Source organism: Melospiza melodia, chromosome 4 (assembly GCF_035770615.1).
Source record: "Melospiza melodia melodia isolate bMelMel2 chromosome 4, bMelMel2.pri, whole genome shotgun sequence".
NCBI lineage: Eukaryota > Metazoa > Chordata > Aves > Passeriformes > Passerellidae > Melospiza > Melospiza melodia.
In genome coordinates, this window is record NC_086197.1 from 64,727,766 (window position 1) to 64,750,414 (window position 22,649).

Here is a 22,649-nt window from a genome sequence, read left to right on the forward strand (position 1 = left end):
GAACCTTTTTTATTTTGAAGCAATAAATCATATTTTTACTATAAAAGAATAAACTATACTATTTATATGTTATTATAAAACAATCTGAGATACGTTCAGTAAAGTTTAATAAATTATTTTAAAATAATTTGTTATAAAACCAGCACACATTATTTTCAAGGAAAAATCCTACATAAAAATGCCTGGTTTTGTTACAGTGTCTCTGGAAGGATTGGATCAAAGACATTGCATATATCTCCCAGATACTTGATAATATAATGCTTTCACAAATTGTCAGTATTATGGTGATTTTTATTTAAAAATAATGAAATTAAAAATTACTGCATGCACCCAAATGTGCTAAAATTTTTTTATGGCATGTGAGTCATACATTCGGCATGGTGACAGAATAATTATGTAAGTTAGATTTGTTTGAGACTCTTCAGAAATAAGATATCAATCCACCTATAAAAATGCATTGAAGCTTTCCAGGGATCAGTAGAACAATGTGGGTTGAAGCTCCTCAGAGACATCTGGCCCAACCTCCTGCTCAAAGTGGGGCCAACTGTTTCAGGTTGCTTAGGGTCCTGTCCAATAACTTGTCAATATTTGTAGGCAGAAAACCTATTCTGGTGTTTCACCACCCCCACTGTAATTTTTTCCCATAATACCTATCTGGAGTTTCTGTTGTTGACTGTTGCACTGGTTCCCTCTTGTCCTGCAAGGTCTTCCCTTCCTGCATCTGCAAGAAGAATCTGGCTTTATTTCCTCCACATCTTCTGGTTAGCTGGTTGTAGACAGCAATTAGATCTCCCACAAACCTTCCCTTCACTTTGAGCAGACCCAGCTCTCTCAGCCTGCCTTGTATGCTGTGTGCTCCAGCTCATGGCCAGCTTGGTGGGCCTTCATTGAAATCTGCCAATGTTTTCTACCAGAAAGCCCAAAACCAAATGCAGCACAAAAGTCTGGAGGGAAATGATCATTTTGTCCAACCTACTGGCCAAACTGTGTGCTGGCCTTTTTCACCACTAGGTCTTTTCTGCAAAACTGCTTTCTTTTCCTGAAGCCTGTCTCATTCCCTCATGGGTTATGCATTTTGTGGCAATGGGACGCCACACAGGCTTTGTCTCACTGATCCCAAATCTCTGAACCTCACAGTCCAGTCTGTTTCTGATGCACCATGGAATCTATTTCACCAATTCACATCTCACCAGTTTCTCTAGGGATAAATTTAAGATCTTGCAGAAAACCTCAGTAAAGACAAAAAACATTGTCTGTTCTCCCCTCATCCATGGAGCCAGTCCTCTCATCACACACGCAGCAAGGTTGGCCAGATATCGTTTCGCCTTGGCAAGGCCGTACTGGCTCTCCCCAATCACCATCTTGTCCTTTGTGTGCCTGAAAATGCTTCCTGGAAGATTTGCTCTATAACCTTCCCTACATTTCCTGGGTCATTCCAGGATAGCTCCTGTATTTCATGAAGAAGGACAAAACATTTGTGAGTTTTCTACTCATCAGGAATCTCCCTGACTTGTGATACTTGCAAAGCTGAGAAAGGCATGGCAAAGTAATCAAGTAATCTTGGCATTTGTGCACGAAGTTAATCTACTGCCTTTGACTTATGTATGTTTTGTCTTCCTGTATTTGGGTAAGGCTTCACTTGCACAGACTCTGCTGCTGTGCTCAGAGGAGACCTGCAGACAGATTCTCACAGTAAAACTGAGGAAAAAAACCATGATTTATGATACACTGATGTAACAGCAATGTAAAACAGTGCCCCATCAGAAAATGGCTCACAAAGCCAAAGTAGGTTAATGGATAAAGAGTAATAAAAACTGTCAAAAGGGCACAGGAAATATATCATGATCCTTTGCAAATGAATAATGCAATTTTTTCTTTAATTTTTTCTTCACAAAAAGAAACTGTTGACACTAAAACTACTAATGTAGTTGCTACATTCTTGGAAAAGCATAACAAAATATTTTCATGAGAAGTTTTGCCCTTTAAACTTACAAAAGTATGAAGAAAATCTTAAAATTCTTCCTAAATGCAAATTTTCTTTCATGTTTTCACTTCCTACACTAAAACATCTTGATGTGTTGTAACAAGCTCTGCCACAAAACTTGACTGATCATGAAAGGATTGCTACATGAACAGTACAAGAACTACAAAACCCTCCTCATTACTATAAGAAGATGCAATGAAACCTACTAAGAGATTGGAAAGTTAAAAATAAAATATATCAGTTTCTAGGCAGGTATGCTTAAGTATAAAAAGTATCAGGAGTGATATCTTCACCTATTTCAGTCTATTGACTTTCGATCTATTACATGAAGTCTGGGCTCTGCCTTTACCATTTGTCCAAAAGACAGATCGCCACAGAGAGATCACAGCTGTGAATGCATTATTCTGAGAAAACGTGGCTGTCACTGCAGTATTTTCAGAGTCTGATAGCTCCTTCAGGATCCCTCTCGTTATCCGCGTGCCACAAGGCTGGAGAATGAAAGCTTGCCATGATCTTCCCACGAGAGAGAGCCAGTCCTGTTTGGCTGAACCCAGCAGGTACCTTGTAGTGAGTAGGGAATGGTAAGAGTAGGGATTTTAATCTTACCCCATTATCTTCTAGTAGAGATCTTAGTAGTGCCAAAAAAAGAGTCTACACAGACTGGTTTTGCACTTTTAATGTATTTTGTGAGAATTTTTACTTTAGAGCATGGGGATAATGACAGATTTAATTTACTTTAGAAATTTTTATCATTATATGTGTCCCTCAGAAAAATCTCATTGTGTCACAGCAAATAAAATTGATAGCACACTAACTGTATTCTTTATTATTACTAGTATTATTGTTGTTATTATTATTTAGAAATTTATTTTGACAGAAGCTCTATATCTTTTCAAAAATATTTGTATATCTAATTATTCTAACATTTTTATAAATAAAAAAAAACAAAACACAGGGGCAGTTCTGCTAGCAATTCTAAATATTCATCATGGGAGAAGTTAAATTCAGTGACTGTTTTACCTAAGTGTAAGGTTAAGTTATATCTCAAAGACAATGAGAATTGTTAAAAAAATGTGCAGTTTTACACATTGGAACTTAGGAGTGATTTGGGCTAGGACCAATATGAAGTTTTGACTCAACATTTCTTATAACCTTTGTTATTGTATAAGTCAGGTGAAATTTGCAGCAGTATTCCTAGTCATGCATAACTCCCTTCAGTTATTCACCCTGTCCTTCTTAATGCTACAGATCTCAAACACTTCTCTCACTGCTGCTAAGTAGCTCATACCTTTATTGAGGTTTTTTTCCATGCAGTGAATAGTTGTGGAACTAATGTAAGACAGCACTACAAAATATTTTGTGATATTATATAAAAATATGCATGGAATTGTTAATAAAAGAGCAAGTGAAGAAAATATTTCCTAGAAATCATTAGAGCTGAATGAAAATAGAAGCTCATGCTAACTTCATGGTTAGAATAGACATTGAGTAGGTCAGGAAATACATAGTCCTTATATGCAGTTCAGGAAGAAAAAAAGGTAGAAAAATTATTGTGTTACTTGTGCATTTCTGTAGTTCTATTTGGCTTCTAATATCTATCTGAACATGTTTGTTGTCCTGCAGACATTTTTCCTATTTTACTTTAAACTTTGGGTTCAAATTTTAAAATATGCATTTAGAAAGAAGAAAGAAGCAACTTCTCCAAACCCAGTTTTTGGTCGGTGTTGTAAGAAAAATGTCCAGTTGATTTTCACAGTGGAAAGCAGCTACCAGATGACACTGTCTTAGCTAAGAAGCAAAAGCCCACTGGTTCTCTTGAGATTAATGGCAGAAAAGTATATTTAATATTCTTGCAAACTAAATTAGCCTATTTGTGTCAGCATGGTCACTATCTTTTTATTCATTAGCAGGTAACTAGAAGAACTTTTACTCAATAGGCTGTTCATGGGGGGAAAGTGATTCAATGCCAGTGTGCAAATGTTTTTTAAAAAGCTCTGTATGGGCTGCAGATCTGAAGAGAATGAAGAAAGAATGTGACACCAAGCAAAAAAGTGGGAAGCAGTTGCTAGGAGACAGAGAAAGATGGGTGATATTTTGCACTGACAGCAGTGCTAACATGACATTGACTATGCTACATTTAAAGATAATATGGTTGCATTTAAAAGCCAGAAGAATACCCAGTCATCTGGGCATATGTTGCATACACCCTCTAGCATGGAGAGAGTAACTCTTTTCTGCTGCGTCTGTGGCATTACAATCATAAAATCACAAGATAGTTTTGGTTAAAAAGAAATAATTAAAAATCACCCAGTTTGCACCCTCTGCCTTGTTAGGGATATTTTTCACTGGACCATGTTGCCCTAAGCCCCATCCAAACTGGCCTTGAACGCTTCCAGGGATGGGGCATCCACAGCTTCTCTGGGCAGCCTGTTCCAGTGTCTCACCACCTTCATAGTAAAAAGTGTCTTCCTAATATAAAATTTAAATCTGTCCTCTTTCAGTTTAAAACCCTTTCACCTTGTTCTGTCATTACCTACCTTTGTAAAAAGTCCTTCTCCAGCTCTCTTGTAAGCCCCTTTAGAAACTGGAAGGTGCTGTAAGTTCTCCCTAGAGCCTTCTATCCTCCAGGTATTTGTCCTTTAAAAATGTTTATGATAGCATTTCTGTTAGATCACTTGACATCTGATTAGCCTTACTTTGTGAAACCTTTTTATAAAGCTCTATCATGTGCCCAAGAAAATAGAAATATGTTGAAGAATCATGTGAAATTTAAGCAGAGTAACTTCTGAAGTGATACACATGATCTCACTAAGATAATTCTTATTAACTATAGTTACTCACTTACTGTCACTTCCAGAAAATAGAAAACAGTATGCCAATCACTAATTGGCATTCAGCATATGAAAAAAAAAAAAAAAACCAAACAAAAATGGTCAGATAAAAATAGTTTGAATTTGTTCCAGTTCCTTTTTCTTTAACAAGATGGTGACCCAGAACAGCAACCTTTTCCTGTGTCTCTCAGAAATGAGGATGGTTCTGTTTGGGATTTTTTTTTTTCTGTAAACATAAATTTGAATATGGAATCCAATTAAAAATGCTTTGCAATACATTTTTGTATGACTGAGAAAGAAATGTAAAATGAGAAATAATGTTACAGCTTTTGGGTTATAAACCAGAGCAGATTTCCCCTTCAGATCAGAGCGCTGATGTAACTCTATTTTTTTACTAATAGAATCAAAGATTTCCCTCAATTTTAACAGCTGTTATTTATGTTTGAAAATGAAGAATTAGTTGCCTTTCCAATGTCACTATGGCAAATGTGAATCTGAATTTGTTGTTCACTGGTCAGATGAAAGGGAAAAAGGCTTTCTGTGCCAAGGCAGAGTTGTTTTCAGTTCCTTTAGCAACTGTTAGATTCTGAGAACAAGTAGGAGCCATCAGACTGCAATTTTGGTTAGGTCATTATAACAAAAAAGCAGTGTATTAACTGTGTACCTGGGAGGAAGGCGAGGTAAGATAAGGTGAGGCAGGACAAAGGAAACAACTTCCAGCTGTTGCTCTGTCTTACACTGGTAATGTTCAATGTTGTTGACAATAGGCCAAGAATGAAATGAATATAATAGCTCGACAGCCAGAATAGAAACATTAATTATCTACCTAGTTTTGCTGAAGTGCCATGTAGAAATTGTGTCTCCAGAGTTGTCTGTTGTTTAGAGACAGTGTTGTTACAAGCTTTAAAATGGCTGTATAAAACCCACTGGGATTCATTTCAACAGTGCCACAGGATGTAAAGTTTAAAGATAATTCTGATATAATTCTGATTCCAGCTCCTTGTAGAGCTGTGACATCCTCATTAATCTGGCCTAGCTGGTTTGCAAATTCTAGCACCATTCAAAGTGAATGTCAGTGTTAGACATATTATAATGTAATTTTTTAACTACATTCTCCATTATAAAACACTTGGCCTTGAATACATGGGGGTTTCAGAAGAAAATTCAATTAAAGTTGCCAACTTATTGTATTTCCTTTTGACTTTTAACAACTGCCTGCTTGTGAATTTTCTCTCAATCATTTTGTCCCAATGCAGCACTTACAGCCAAAGGGATTGAAGCCAGAAATATGATTGTAATTTTTCCTTTTTTTTTTTTTTTTTTTAACTTGTCTGGGTTTTTTGTTAAGATGTTGCTATATACTGTCTCCCATTGTGGAGAAGTTGAAATCAGGCCTCTTGAAGACAGGTCTACACCTCTTACTAGTTGTTTCAATAAACTATGTAAAGAGGAACAAAAGCCTCAAAGTACTGCATAAAAACTACATTTGCATTTTTTAGAAAGGTGAATAGTTTTATTTTTAAGTGTTCATTTCCTGAATATGTATTTCAACTTTGGATTTAGTTTTAAAGTCAAGTGAACGTGCTGTGTTAGTCTTGCTAACTAATTTTCATCTATTAAGTCTAATCCATTCTTGAAATATAGGGATCCAATTGCAAAATCTTATTTCTATCTATAGTAAATGAAAATGAAGTGTGTAAGGAAAGGTAATATTTATTAGACTAAGAGCTATCGCTGGAAAAAATATGAAAGTGTTAGGACATATAGAACTCTTTTAGGGATCTGTATTTGTCGAGGATGAAAATGTGTCATGTTTCTTTGTAAATGAAAGACAGATTTTGTTTTGCTTTATTTTCCAGCTACATCTCTTGGTCTAATAGAGTATGCTGCCTTGCCCAGCAAAAATTGCTGATGGCCTTAAACATCTGTGCATCAGCAGCTGGAGCAGCATTGCTGCGGGGCAGCTGGAACGTGTAAAGAAGTATACCTTGGGTGTTGACTGATTAGCCAGGTTACAAGCTCGTTTATTGTGAGGTGCCTAACGAAGTTCTGTAGATTAGGTTTGTCACAGGGTCCCTTAACAGTTGGGAGAGAGAGTCACACACAGCACTGGAGTCATTCAGGTCTGATTTGCCTTTGGTTGTAGCGGGAGACTGCAGCTACATTGCTGGCTTAGGTTACGTGAGCTACACCAGCTGACCTCAAATCAGCTGTGATTGTGTCTCCAGACACATTTACTGTTAATTTAATATTATCTATTAATAATCAATAATGAGCAATAATTAAAATACTGGTAATAATAATAATTGAGATCATAATCATCCTTGGAACAGAATAGGTTATTCATGAAGCTGGTGCAAACATAGAGGAATTTCCTGCTTATGAGAGTATACATTGTTTATGACTTTTTGCAAAACTGAAACAAATGCATGATGATATAAAAGATCTCTAGTATATGGGCCTGAAGGCAACGCTACAAGTTATTTTTCAATGAATTTATTACATTCAGTTACTATAAACAGATTACTTATCTTCCATGGAGTGACCTTAAAACATCTGAAAATGGTTTTTTTCTTTATCCTTTGTAAAAGATGTTTGTGAAAGTTTTATTTTTATGCCTAATGTGGTCTTAAAATATTTTCATTTGCTGTGTATTCCATAAAATTACAGGCAGACTGTGGAACAGCAGTGTGGCATTTAAAGTTTGACACCTATTTTAATGGGTTAAGTTTTCCTGTAGTTAGGTTTAAATGTTTACTACACAGTATGTCTCATGAAAGGGTGCAACACACATGCCTGCAAATGGAGTGGCAGGGCATACAGTAGAGCATATGGCAGATTATATAATCTTTAAAGACTAATAGAAATTACGTTACTGCACATATTTTGATTTTTCTTCTAGGTAAGGGAACGACTGAGGGTTTCTTTAGAAAGAGTCTCTGCACTGGAAGAAGAACTAGCTGCTGCTAACCAGGAGGTAACATAAAACACTTTCTCCCCTTTTGAGATTAAATTTCTAATACTCTGTCCCATGTGTTCCCTGTCACTTTCTTCAAAACTGTTAGAAAAAACCCACAATAACACAAACAAACAGAACCAAAATGAAACAAAGCTAAAGAAAAATTACATTGTGAGTAATCTTCTCAGTGAGGCTTGTTTAAGGTGGTTGTAAGATTAATACAACCTTCTGTTTACTGATTTATTTCCTCCTCCTCTTCCCTTGTGAGCAAGCCAAAATCCAAGCGCTAGTAACAGATTCCCAAATTTCGTATTGGACTTGAAAAAGGAGCGAACCAACAAAAATGTCAGATACTATAAAGAATTCAATAACCTGAATTTCCATTTCACTATAAAATCAAGTAAAACACACACAGATGTATATATACTCATTATAGAAATGTTAGCATTGAAGTATTAAGGGAGGATTATGGATGACTGTGAAATGTAGGTTTGTCTCTTCCCTTTTAACTGCAGTGTATCATGGTGTACTCTGGTGCCATGTAACTATTGTGAACTTGGACAAGAGAGATTTTTTTCCTGCTGAAGACTGTTCTCTTTTGTTTGAAAGGGTGAACAGCAAAACCTGTTTGTATTGAACAGCTGTATACTACACACATAGAGAAAATTTTCACCCTAGAGACATGATTTTGAGGTCAGATAATATAAAAAATGGAGTCTTCTGGTGACTTTACCATTCCCCTCATGTTCTGAACCCACCTGACATGTCCTTTTAACACTTAAAAATGAGCAAGATAAGCAAGTGAAATTAAAACTATTTTAGGTTATGGCCATTTTATGGTGTCATTTTATTCAGGATTAAGACAGAAACTGAAAGAAGCCACAGACAAACTCAAATGCTACCTAACAGTTCTTGAAAAGTAGAATACTCACAATTCAGAATAATGTGTGATAGAGACTCCTAAAGGATTTTTTAACTAATTTAAACTGGATAAGGTAGTTTCTTAAAGTTACTTCTTAAAAGCAGGATCTTCAATTAAGATGTTAGTACTACTTTTTTATAAAGTATGATAAACTATAAACCTATTAATATGATAATTTGATTCATCCCTTTTCTCTCTAAAGTAACTGTACTTTATCTGTTAAAAATTAAGATTCTTGTTTCAGAAGGATCCAGAAAAGTTGTGTTCAAATAATATAGTTACTATGTTGTGTATTCTGTTACTTTCACTAGCATTTATTAAATATCAAGCAGTCCCTTTGGTCAGTCAAGCCAACTGAGATGCATCTCACTCCTCCAATCCCTCCTGCTCATCATCCAATTAAATCCAAGTTCACTTCACTGGGCATAGGACCTGGTCTTTAGAGAATTGCCTGGCTATTTGGAATTTTTAAAATTTAATGAAACTTTTTAACAGTAAGGAATAAAAGCATGCACAATGAAATTACATTGAAATAGGACTTCTATGGCTTTTCCTGCCCCAAATCCTTAGAAATGTTGAACAATGTTTGTGTCTTCATGCCACTGAAGACATTTAGAAGGACACTGAATCAGTCAAGCATAACATGACCACTAACACAATCTGAATATTGTTATTCCAGTTTCCTATGAGGGACTGTTGAAGCTGACATTCAATGAAAAGATAATGAAAAAAGAGTGAGATGGGAAGAGATGTGGAAGAGAACAAGTGGATTATTTTCAAACAGTTATGTATTTAAACAAGAGTTCAGATAATTTTCTCACAATTAGTTATTTGAGTACGACAAAATTAATTGGAGCACTGCAGTATTTAAGTCTAGTTTTATGCTAAATTCCACAGTGAATACACAGGCAATAAAACACTTTAAAAATTTATTGTATTATATATGAAAATAAGTGGGCTAAGTTTCTAGGGGAATTGAATATATGGTTTTCAGTTATTTCTGTAGTCCTGTCTTGGTGTCTGTTTTCGCAGGAGAATTAGTATTTTCTTTCATGCCCATTTTCTCATACCTATTCTGAGTGTATACTATATTCAGGACTGTATCTAAACATAAAATGATGACAGTAAATTGGTTCCCTGACTTAACAAATTATGTTTAGGTGTATGACAAGTAGCAGATAAAAAGTAGCAGAAATGTATATGTTAATATATTTCCTCTTCTTGAAAGCTTGTGGTTGTGGCTCTGATGCAGCAAAGGCAAGAAACCGCAGACAGTCCTGAGTACTTATTGAAAATGTTCTTAAATTAACATAGCCCCAAAACTGGGAGAGAACAACTGCAGTTCTCCGTCACTGGGTGGTAACTAAGCTCTCATTATCAGCCTTTGTGGCATATTACATACATAACAAAGGGAGTGAAGTCATCTGTAACTGGCAAAGCTGATTTCAGCTCTAGTTGCTAACAGTCTTGCAAAGCACTTAATATTGGATAGGCAATTGTAACACACCTTGAACTCTAAACCCCAGAGAAGTTGGGGTGAGCATTGGACCTTTAGGGGAACTCGGCTTGTGTAGCTAATGTTTACATGTAGTTACACAAGGGGAAGAGAGAAGGGTTTTCATCTTATGAGCTTATATTTTATTAAAGCTTATATTTTATTAAGGAGTGGATTAAAAATTCTTTGAATATATGTTTTCCTAGGGGAAGAGGTTATTTGACTATATATTTTACTTTGCTGCAGCTGGTTAGTGATTGTGGAGGGGGCCACTGTACGTAGCAGCAAACTGAATTGCTGTTAGTAAGTTTTTGTGCAGACGGGGCAAGATAAACTGCAGTAATAAAATTCCATGTTCATCCTGCTTTTTTTTTTCCATTTCTGCTTACACTCAAAGCCATTCCTAGTTCACAACTGGACACGTCCTGATCATTATCTGTTGTAGACAAGTTGAATAGAAGATACTGTTAACATTTTTTTGGATAAATTTCCCTTCTGTTTTTAAATAAAATTACTGTTAAGCATAGCTACATTTTCTTACCCCTTAGGTGCTTTTAAAATTATGCTGGTTCTCATCTTCTTCCATATAACCTATGATCTCTCCAAATAGGTATATTGCTGAGGGTTATAATTTGCAGTTAGATATTAGACAAGATACAAGTGGGACATCCAGTAACAAAGTTCAGTGGTATAATAGTGTTCTTCTGCGAATATTTTTCAAGAGAAATGTGAAGTTTTTCAGTGAGTGTATGAATATTTGCAAAATTGAACAATGATCTGCTAACCAGCTTCCTTTTTACACACTAATTTGAGAAGAATGAGTCTCATTGGCAAGAGAAGTGAATTTATCTTCACAATTTTGTCATTCATGATCTAATTGAGAATTAACTTCAATGTTGAAAATACTGAAAAGATACCTACTATTGCTCTTCATCTTTAGAGATACTCCTATTATCATTACAAATGTGAATCTTTTTTAAAAGTATGCTAAGCTACACACATGCAAACAACACACCAAGGTTAGCCATTAGTGCCGTATATTCCCAGGAACCCAAGTGCTAGCAGCTTCCACAGCTCAAGACTTCTTAGATTATAGACGATGACCCATAGTGACACTTTTAAATCCATTTCTGCAGCAATGTGCAGTGTTAAATGACAACTGTTGCCATTTCCATTAACAGATCTCCCTGTTACCCTGAGCCTTCAACAAATAGTTAAAAAAACCCAAAACAACCTTTAAAGCTTTTTTCCAAGGCTTTTTTTGTAAAAATCAAGCATTATACATAATTAATACAATACTGGGATTTTTTTTAATGTCTGTGATTCCTTTGCCCATAAATTTTCTCCTGTTAATTTTAAACAATCATCCATCCCTTGCAACATCTTTATGTGCTGATAGGAATCTTATGATAGGTGGCATTTCAAACCCCTGCTTTGTTTCCAGTTAGTATGCTGGCTTTTCCATCTCTCCTCATTAGTAGAAACCATGGCATGAAAAAGAAAGCTTTACTTACATTCATTACCTCAAAGGAATAAATGGAACTTTAGGAACCCAGAAAACGTTGGGACTGTAAAATATAAAATTGCAGAAACTACTGATTTTACTGTATATATATCACTGTACTACCATATGTTTTTCCTCAGCATTTGTTCCAATTGCCAATGATATTTCCAGATGCCAAATAACATTATACTGCCTCTGTCAACTGACACAGAGATTATATTTTAAAACACTAAGGCTTCATTTTAAAGCCTTATTGTTACAATTGCTGCTACAAAAGGTTCCTTGAGTTTGAGGCTAAATTTAACTCCTGGAGCTCTCAGAGATCTTGTAGGCGTTTTGGATCGTAGTTCACTGCTTCATGTAACTGGATGCATTCTCCTGTTTAGGCAATGGGTTTCTTCCTGACAATGGGTCAGTTTATTCATTAGGGTACCCCAGTGCTAATTTTTCAGCATTTATGAAAGCATTCATAAATTATTTACATGACTGAAAAGAGAGGATGGTTTGAAATTTCTGTTTCTTTATGTTCCATACCAGAGACAGCAGAAAATATCCACTTATTCATGAAAGAACTTCGAAATACCATGCTAATTGCCAAACTTCTGCTCTTCAGGGCAAATCAAGAACACAGTAAAAAATGCAGTAAAACTGTTACAGCTGAGAACAGTTTTGGTTCTGACCATGTGGGATGCTGCAGACATGACTATGGTATTGCTACTGCTAATGAGATATTCTGTACTAGTTAATATGTATATGCATTTCAAAGTGAAGTCTTAGCTAAATGTGGCTTGTCCTTTTACCCTTGGTTGCATATGAAAACATATTTCTATGAAATCATATTTCTAGATTTTTCATTTCCAGTTAGGTTAAGGCAGTTTTTACAGGGGTTTCTTGGCAGCCTTAGGCTTTCTGTGTAATTACATTTCAAAGTGATTTTTGGAGTAAAAGTGTTGTAAAAGGAATAGTTTCCCAGGAAAAATAGATATGCATTTCTTGAACATATGATTTATATAAAATTTAATCAATCCACAATTTAGAAATTATTGCTATCAAAACTTTGGATAAAATTGGGTGGAAATCAGGGACTTTTTTTTTTCCTGAAGGCCAGGCTGATGACTTATATCTGTTTCTAGTGACTTGAGGCATACATTTCCTTGCAAAGAACCTGAAACACCCTTTCTCTATAGTACCTTCTTTCATAGCACCATACTTTCTCAGAATGGTGCAACTGCAAGCTTGCAACTGCTTTCTGAACTCTCTTCGACATGTTATTTTTTTATTTCTTTATAAGCTATAGATTTGCAGAGGTCTGACTCTGAAGAGATATTCTTTGTGCTCTCAACTTTAAATGTCTATGTAAATGTAACAAAAAATATCTTTTCTGCAAAGTTACACATAATTAAAAGTCTTGATTTGAAATGTAATTTTAAATGCTATGTATAATTGCTTTTTAATCTGCCTTTAACCTTAGCCGTCTCATTGAATGTTACCTCTGAAAAAAGTTATTGTTGCCCATAAGTTTTAAATGTGGCAATGATGCAAAATGATGATTTTTTTGGTGATTATTTCTTATTCTAAATGCTTTACAGCATTAATTTATTTATCTACACATTTCAATTAGTATGTGTAGCATGGCAATTGAATAGATTGAAAATTAATACAGCAGCACTTCAGCCTTCATTGCCTAATTTTTTTTAAAAAGTGGAAAAGACCTAAGAACAAGAAATAGTCAGCTAAGTTGTCATAACAATTTCGTTTTATGTCCTCAATTAATTCTAATCTGAGTTCTCAGAGGAAAAAAAAAAACACCAAAATCCTTTGTGAATATTGAGAGCAGCAGGATGGATTTTGCATTGCCTAAACCTTTTTTCACTAATTTCGTGTTTCACTAAAATATAGAGCAGAATAGGTCTAAAATGCAATACGTTTTCCAGATAGCAACTGAAGAACAATAATTTTATTGACATATTAGAGGTGAAGCTCACTACTGCATTTGCATGAGTGGTTTCTTAGTACAACTTCCATAAACTTCTACCACAAAGTCTTCAGATTTTGGCTACTAAAAGAACATACAGTTTCTACCATGACAGCGGATGATGATTTTGCAGATATTAGTATTTTTATACAAAAATCTTAGTGAATTAAGCCTATTTATGAGTTTGCCACAGTGTAGTGTGTGCGATGCAGAAATTATATATTAAATATGTTCTCCTAATTTGATCTTCTTCACTGAAATGGTTTTGCAGAGCAGAAATGTTTTGCTGCCCAAATGTCTTAGGGTGTTTTCAAAAGCCATCCTGAAATGCTGTGTTCTCTTTCCTCTCCATTTAGCATGTGGCCACCTGTAAACAAATCCTAAAATACCAGTGTCATGTTCTCACTTTGCACTGTCATTTTGTCTAAGTTGAATGTCTCCTGTGTGTTCTTTAGAAGATACCAGTTAGCAAGAAGGGATATGTGGTCTGTGCTCACATGTTCATGGAGCACTTAAGGAAATATGTAGCTGAAGACTGAAGGTTTTTATTCCTTCACAAAGACAGTGTGATTAATAGTTTTAACAAAATATTTGATATTGAATGTTTGCTAGCTCGTATATATTTCTTTCTGTATATTTTTATATTCTTTAGAATCTTGTGTCATAAAGACACTTGTTTTTTCTGGTTCTATTTTCTAAATATTCTAAGATCCCAAGTATGAATGTATTCAGCTGCTTCAGTTTTACTGCTGCTAAGGAAGGATTCAGAGCCTTGCACTGAAATGAAAAATTCTGGCTACTAAAGATCTCCACTGCAATTTTGATTTTTTTTCTCAGGACTTTGTGTCGTGGCTAACTAGTTCTTCTTTATTTTATTTACTTGTAAAATTTTTTGTGGGATTTTTTATATAAAAGATTTGTGACTACAGTAAATCCCAGTGTCACAGATTTATCATTGAAGGGTGGAGTTCTGTTCTGCTTATTTAAAAATACCGTGAGACTGTTTGCAGCCTCTCAGTGTTTTGCTATGACACATCCCTGTGTAGCAACAAGAGCATACAGACTTTGCTCTTTAACTACTGTAAGCTGTTATTTGCATTAAAGGAAAAGAGAAATTTAAGTTTAGTAAAATAATGCTTAAGGAGCATGGCAAAAGGTAAAAAAGCAATGTCAGGCTGTGACTTGCTACTTCCTCATTCTTTACTCTTCTCCCAAAACCTGCTGTGCAGCTGTGCAGCAATTGTTTAAATATACATTAAAAGATCAGTGAGATCAATGTTTGAAATATTTTTTTGCAAATCTCTTCAAATCTACTTCATTTTTATGTCTGACAGAAATATTTGATTTAATGAAACCTTGATCCCCCATGATTAGAAACTTGGGTGATTTAATGCCTTGTTTTACTGAATAAATGATGACTGGAGATTAAAAATTCCCCATTTCCTTTAGACCTTGAAGCATAAATTTTCCATAAAATTAGCATCTTTATCAAAATGAGCATAAACCTATTCCAGTATATTCTTTTGTCTATGTTTTAAAAGCATTTGTTTTATAGATTGCTCATTGTGGAAACAAATTAGGTACTACTACTGGAATAAAAAAATAAGAAATCTAACTACAAATTCTATTACAAATACTCATAGTATTCTTCTGTTTAAATTTTATATTCGCATTTTTTTAATACTTGTGGCTTAAGTCTTCAGACTTTTGCCTCTGAGGAGACTGTATTTTTCTATGCATTAAAAACTATGGCCGAATCTTAATTGCAAGTTAGATTGCTGCAGAAATATAAATATACAGTTGTTTATTTAGTAGCAATATATTCAGTCTTCCATACTGAAGTGCTTGCATTGCATGTTTTTACTGTGATTATTACTGCATTACAATACTCCCAACAGAGCTCCAGTAAAGGTACAGGATGCCATTTTGTGGGGAAAAAAATACTGAAACGTGTTCCCTGTTCCATAGCACTTAACAGCATAAATTTGTCCCATGGTGTCCATGGCTCATCCAGCTGTTGACTGGACAGCATTACTGTAAAGCTCAGGTACACAGTGACCTGTGCCATAGGTGTGGCAAGCAACAATTACTCTTTTTACTACCATAGGAGCTCAGTAAAGCATCTCAGAGGATTCAGGCTCATCTGATGCTCTGAATATTCTTGCTCCTCAAAGCATAGAGTTTAGTTTGGCTGGGATAAACTGGTTAGTTTTTTCTACAGCAGAAGAAGTAGGGTGCAATACAGGAGTTAATAGGTTCATAAGTATTGATAGATGGACTCTGCTAAATTGCATAACTTGATTTTTGAACGGTTATGGCTGTGGTGGCATCTGTTCAGGTGCACATTCTGTCACACAATCATTGTTCTGAGACCCTGCACAAATCCTGTCCCACTCCCTGTGCTGTACCCCATGCTTGGGAGTTAAATGCTGGGTACCTGTCCCCTCAGCCCAGATCCATTCCTAGTTTCCTAAAGGAGGAGAGGCTGGGGCTGCAGGCAGGAAGGAGGTGACTGTGCTCTCCATGAGGTCCTGCAGCTACATAACCACAGGACACAGTATTCATCATCAAATAACACAACCACTCTGCAATAAATCTGCAGGTATGGACAGTTTTCTGGATCTCATAAGGTTGAGTTATTGGAGTTATTTTAGAGGTCGGTGCAGTGTTTCATATTAATCAGTAAAGAGGGATCACAGAGCACACTTGACATTTTTGCACAACAGCAAACAAATATATCAATATATGACAAAGCTCTGTGAAGCTGAAGAAGATGCCTCAGAGATTGATAAATAGATCTCCTCTACTTTATTTTAGGGAACTACAAAATAGAAAAGCTCTGAGTTTGCAGTACAGATTTTGTGGATTTCTAATTTATCACACATTCCTCACTCAAAGCAGAACAAAGGTAGAAAGAGGGAATAGCATGGCAGCCAAAGAAATACAAGCTGAGAGAACACAGGGATCACACAAGCCACATGTGTGGTTGAGCATATTTCACAATCATTTGCCAACACACCTGAAAACTCCAGGAGATTAAAGAAATTGGAAGGTTACTTATATATGGTTAGTTTAGGATTGTTCATAGTCAGCATGAGATTAGACACCAGGATAATTTCAGTCTGGATTTAATGTCATCTGTTTGGCAATCTGTTTAGGGAGCTTAACAAATCAATGGAATGCAACTCTCACCAGAGCTGATTTCATAAGGTCTAGTTAGCAAATGCCTTATTTTCAACCTATCAAATTCCTAAAGCAAAGAACATAGTGCTTGGGTAAAGGGGTGCTCAGCTGACATGCTTTGTAGGAGTCACTATTACAGGTTCAAAGTATATCCATGAAAATTTTAATGTCTAATGTTTAATTTGCTCACAGTATTCACAGAGTGCCTTTCAGGAGACATCAGAAAGAATATATCATTTCTCTTTGATCTGTTATTTTGGGAATCATAAACTTTGAAATGAATGCTATTTTATCCTGCACTGGAGGTATGAATTCAAGTTTCAGAACATAGCTGGTTATCTTTCTGTCTGTGTCAGCTTTGGGGTCATTTGACATTTGTCATATGACATTTGTCAAACGAGACGTTCAAGCAGACGAAGATAGTTTCATTGCAAGAATTAGAGTTGCAATATAGGACTGCAAGACAAAATGATTCTTTACTGTTATTATCTTTTTGCAGATCCATCTTGATGAAAATTCAAAACACATACCCATTTTCCTTTGTTTTTAATCTGCTGGAATAATGTAGTGTTTTTAACACTTGCTCAATGTGCTTCTTTGGAATGATTATTCAATTTTCTGTACATTTGTTAAATATTAGATGATTTGTTAAGATCATCTACTAACTCTCAAAGCAGGTTTTAAATATTATAACAAGATCATAGTATCTTTTATGCTTATTATTCTCCATAATAATTTTTAATGTATGGATAGGCCTCACATGCTGAATTTGTATAAAATATTCAAATTGATGACATGAGTCAATAAATAAAATCAACTTTAGGCTTCACTAGGTTCATATTTATTAATCAATATTCCCATTAACATATGAACCAGAAAATGTATCATTTGTGTTTTCCTATTGGATCGTCTCAACCCTACAGTGTGCCTGCAGCTCTAAGGGTACTCTGCAGAGCCATAACTTGATTAATTAGAAAGACTTTCAAACAAGGAGCCAACATATGCCTGTAAAAGAAATAAATATAGAAATAATTTTACTTGGAATTCAAAAATGTAAAAAATTTGGTTTGATTAGGAAATGTCAACATTAGTAAATAATAAATAATCTTCATTAATACTAATGCGGACCATCAGTGTAGAGGTGAAATTATTATAAGAGGAGCTGTAGAGGATTTGACTTGGTTCAGTCCATAGAAAATGAACCTGATTGCTCAACTTGGCACCTGGAGAGTGTGATTTACGATTAAAAATTTGTACCCCTTTAAACATGTAGAATATGTGGTTACGTACAAAAAGAAGTAAAAAACAAGAAAACATATGTATCATTCCTCTGCATTAGAAAAGGCTGTCAGATTACATTCTGCAATAATTCTAGGATAAAAACATTGTTTTAGAAATTCCAGATACTAGGAATTTCCTTTGTAATTACAAAATAGATGAAATTTGTATCAGAGGAGCCCATATCCTTGATCTTCTCTGGAAGAACCTGGGGAAAAAATTACTACCAGTAGGAATGTTATTGAAATGTATTGAGATGTTGACTAAAATTAAATGGGTACATTTGGTTTTAACACTTGAAATACAGACTGTTACTCTACTGAGATTCAATTTCAACAGAATGGGAATGAAACTTAAGTTGGAATTTCTTCAGTTTGTACAGGCAGATCATGGCTTTGATATTGTTAAATTGTAGTTCTAGGATAAGATTCATTTCCTTTCTGGATATTTCTCATATCCTATTTATCTGTTGTATATTTTCATGTTTTCTACAATCAGTAGCAGAGATTGTGATTTTAATACAGATACACTGTATAGGAAAATGTGATAAAACTGGATATACATGCAGAATAGTAGTTTTCATAACAGACATGTCCAGTCAAAATAAACCTAAACAATCTCAAATCTCTAGGTGACAACATGCAGACAAAGAATACAAAAATTTAATTTGGGGAAGACTGGTTTTACTCATAGGGACATATATTGGTTTACTCATAGGGACATATATTGGTGTAACCAAAAGAGGAGAATAGATTGCAGTGCAAATAGCTAAACACACTCTTTTTTAAACTGAGCAGTGTTTTTCAGACTGAATTATATGCATTAAACAGGGGTTTTATTTTATTTCAAATTAATGTTAATGTTATTTTAAATTAATTTTATTTTAAATTAAATACTATATGTACTAAGAGCAACTACATAAAGTCTTAGAGGTACAAATATCTGTGTACATGTTTATATAAATATTAAATATATACATGCATATTACATATACATGTTTCAATAACTTGTATATTTTTGAAAAGAATAAACATTATAACCTCTCTCCCAAATCCATCCTTAGCTCTGACAAGCTGGAAATTAGACCCTACCAATGAACTCTGGAGATTTTGAATACTAGTCTTTGTTAGAGTAATAATGAAAGAATAAGGGTTTTGCTAGTATTTTCTTGAGTTTGGTAAGAAGAAAAAGAAAAGCAAGAGAAATTAGTCAGCAGGTGTGAAATACACAATATAATTCAACCATGTAATTGATACTTGTTACTGTTTTCCTATTGTGCTAGTCTCTGTAAAAGACATTTCTTTTTCTGTGTTGTATTTCATACAAATTTTGTGACAAATTAAAAGTAGTACAATTTTGTTTACTTCGATAAGGGTTTCTACAGAAAACATACTTAAATGCACTTGGTAATCTGTGAAAAATCGGACAGGTACTCTTCCTCACAATAGCAGCTGCACCATTGCTTTAAATTGCTCCTGTTCTGTTTTGCAAGTGCTGCCACAGAAATAAATGGTGCCTGCTCTGGAGTAGGTGTAATAGCACCAGACAGGTATTTACACAGGAACAATTTGGTCCAGAATTCTTAATGAAGCAAAGGAGGCTAACAAACCCTACTGCCTTATCACCAGCCTCAAATGTTAGTGTATTACTACTTTCAAAGCACAAAAATGCCTGCTGACCCAGACATTTCAGATGCAGTCAGAGCTCAGATGGTGCAGGAAGTGCTGCAGTCGGTCAGTGCCCTGCTGCAGCCAGCTGAGTGCCACAGCTGTGCAGTGCCCTGCTGCAGCCAGCTGAGTGCCACAGCTGTACAATGCCCTGCTGCAGCCAGCTGAGTGCCACAGCTGTGCAGTGCCCTGCTGCAGCCAGCTGAGTGCCACAGCTGTGCAGTGCCCTGCTGCAGCCAGCTGAGTGCTACAGCTGTGCAGTCAGTGCCCTGCTGCAGCCAGCTGAGTGCCACAGCTGTACAATGCCCTGCTGCAGCCAGCTGAGTGCCACAGCTGTGCAGTGCCCCAGGGCCATCACCAGTGCAGCACCCCTGCCACCAACACCTCTTTCATTGCAAGAATTTGACTTGCAATGTAGGACTGCGAGGCAAAATGATTCTTTACTGTTAATATCTTTGCCAGGGACCCGCAGGGGCATGTTGATAAAACACTGATAGGCAGGACCTTGTCAATGGTCACCACAAGCACAGGCCATCAGCAGTAAAGTACCATGGGATTAGCATTTCCATGTTTTCCATTTAAAATCAGCAATCTGCAGCAGACTCAGAGCATTTGCAGTCATTTTTGCATGTTGTCGTTCATTATGTGTGCTTCAGCAACGTGAAAGCAGGGTCTGAACGTGCTCTCCACCATACAAGCAGGATTGCAGAGAGCAGTGCCAATGTCAAGATTGTAAGGATAAAATAACCAACATATGCCAGAAGCTGCAGAAGCAAGAGGTTTTAGCTGTCTTTGACAGGATTTGGAGCATAGGAGATAAAGACTTAAGCTGTAAAAGATGTGTAACTGAAGGCTGGAGTTCAGTGTGCTACCTACCCACAAACATACAAGATTTATTTTCATTACTGTCTGATTTTCTACTATTGTCTGATCTTCAAGGCTCCCTCATGAGGATGATTTCACCATAATTATTATTTCTCCATAACAATGAAAGCTAAACAGCAATATTAATAGAAGATCAGAAACCTCAAAAAGGGAAAATTAATTATGTAAATATGTTGAAGATGTGTATTACTCATAATTCACAAAGTTTTTTTTATTTTAATAAAGGAGTATTTTTCTTGATATGTCAGGACAGGTATTAAAGGACTCAATTGTGTATAGTTTCTAGAAATCTCACCCCTAAATAGTGATAAAGTACACTGAAATTCCAGGCAAATAGAAAATAAACCTAGCTGAGAGGTTGTCAGTCTTTAGTTTAAAAGTGAAATTTGTGCTAAAAAAGCACAAAAAAAAGCTTGAAAATTGACTGAATCTTTTTGGTTTATGTCATTGAATGGGGGGAAAAGACAAAGTGATAAGTTTAAAGAAAATAAATAATTTTTTTCCCCCCCAAAGTGAGCCCAAAATGCATTGTTAGGGCTGATGATTTCATTCCCTGCCTCCCAAACTTTCATATTGAAAATAATTTTTTCTTTTATTTTGTTCCCTTGAAGTATATCTAATGTTGATTACAATGCTGTATGTTCCATAGTTATATTAACTCCTAGATATTGTGAAAATAGATTCCAAATTCTTTATTTGCTCTTTTAAACATACCTGGTTGTAAAGCTCAGAATCTGCATTTCTGAATGGAAAAACTAAAGCATTTCAAAACTAAAGTAATCTTTATGGAGATTCCTTTTTGTTTGCTGTTTCCAAAGACTTTGTGTGGATCTATGAGTTTTGTTCATGAAATCAGAATGTGCTATTTATGATACCCTGAGGAGCATCTTGTGTTCTCTCTCTCTGAAATGTTATGTATGTAGCCAGTCTTCAGTCCTGTGCAGTTTCATTTGACCACAATACTGAACCATACTGAGATTTGTTTCAATGTTGGAAGATGACACAAACAAACTCGTTGGTTTAAGGTAGGAAAAGTTTATGGACAAACAGCTTTTCAAAAGCTTAAAATAATTTCATTGCTTTTATAGAATCTCAGAATCATAGAAAGGTTTGAGTTGGAAGGGACCTTAAAGTTCCAAGTCCCCTGCCACAGGCAGGAATGCCTTCTACTGCACCAGGTCACTCAGAGCCTCATCCAGCCTGGTCTTGAACACCTCCAGGGATGGAGAGCCACAGTCTCTCTGGGCAATCTGTTCATAAAGTGATGAGGCACCAGTACCTTATAAGAAGTAAAGAATTTCTGCTTAAGATCTAAGCTAAACCTGCCCTCCTTCAGTTTAAGGGCATCCTGCTACAGTCTTATCACTGTGTAGTACATTAAGTATTCCTAGAACACGTAATTGCCTGAAGACTGAAACTGTAATGAGGTAAAAAATGGCCATTCAAACAAATTTTAGCAGCAGAGGTACCTGGTCATTTAGGATTTTGTATGTTTAGAAATGGATTCTGATCTCACACCTATCAAATAATTTTAAATTAATTAATTTGCAATACACCCAAAGTAAACATGTAGAGTAGTGCTTTTCCTGCCTCATTTTGTGTCTGATGAGGGACTTCTTCAGGTCCGTAATGGCTTATGTATTCATCCTCTGTTCTATGCTGTATTTTAATATTTGAAATCAATATTCCCTTAACACCTGAATTCATGCTATTAAATGTACAGGCATGATATGTAGATTTGGCCATTTATGGAAATGAAGATGAGTTCAAGTCTTGAGTCTGAATTGATGAATCCTAACTTCATTTAAAAAAAACATGATTCGATGGTGTCTGTAGATAGTGGACACAAATTCTGCTTCTTTAGAGGGAATTTACATGGATATTATAGTGGAGGTTTTTACCAAAATTTAAGAATCAAAAAGCTGGGCTTTAGGATCATTGAAATTATTTATTAGTTGAGACAGAA

At 35.5% G+C, this 22,649-nt stretch overlaps 1 protein-coding gene across 11 annotated transcripts in view; it reads left to right on the forward strand.

Moving 5' to 3' along the window:
• Positions 1 to 22,649, forward strand: part of PPFIA2 (PTPRF interacting protein alpha 2) — a 290,199-nt gene that overhangs the window by 187,119 nt on the left and 80,431 nt on the right. For all 11 annotated transcript variants that reach the window (XM_063154956.1, XM_063154954.1, XM_063154955.1 and 8 more), the window contains one exon: positions 7,718 to 7,792. In XM_063154956.1, coding sequence (XP_063011026.1) covers positions 7,718 to 7,792 — 75 coding nt within the window. The remainder of the gene's footprint in view (positions 1 to 7,717; positions 7,793 to 22,649) is intronic.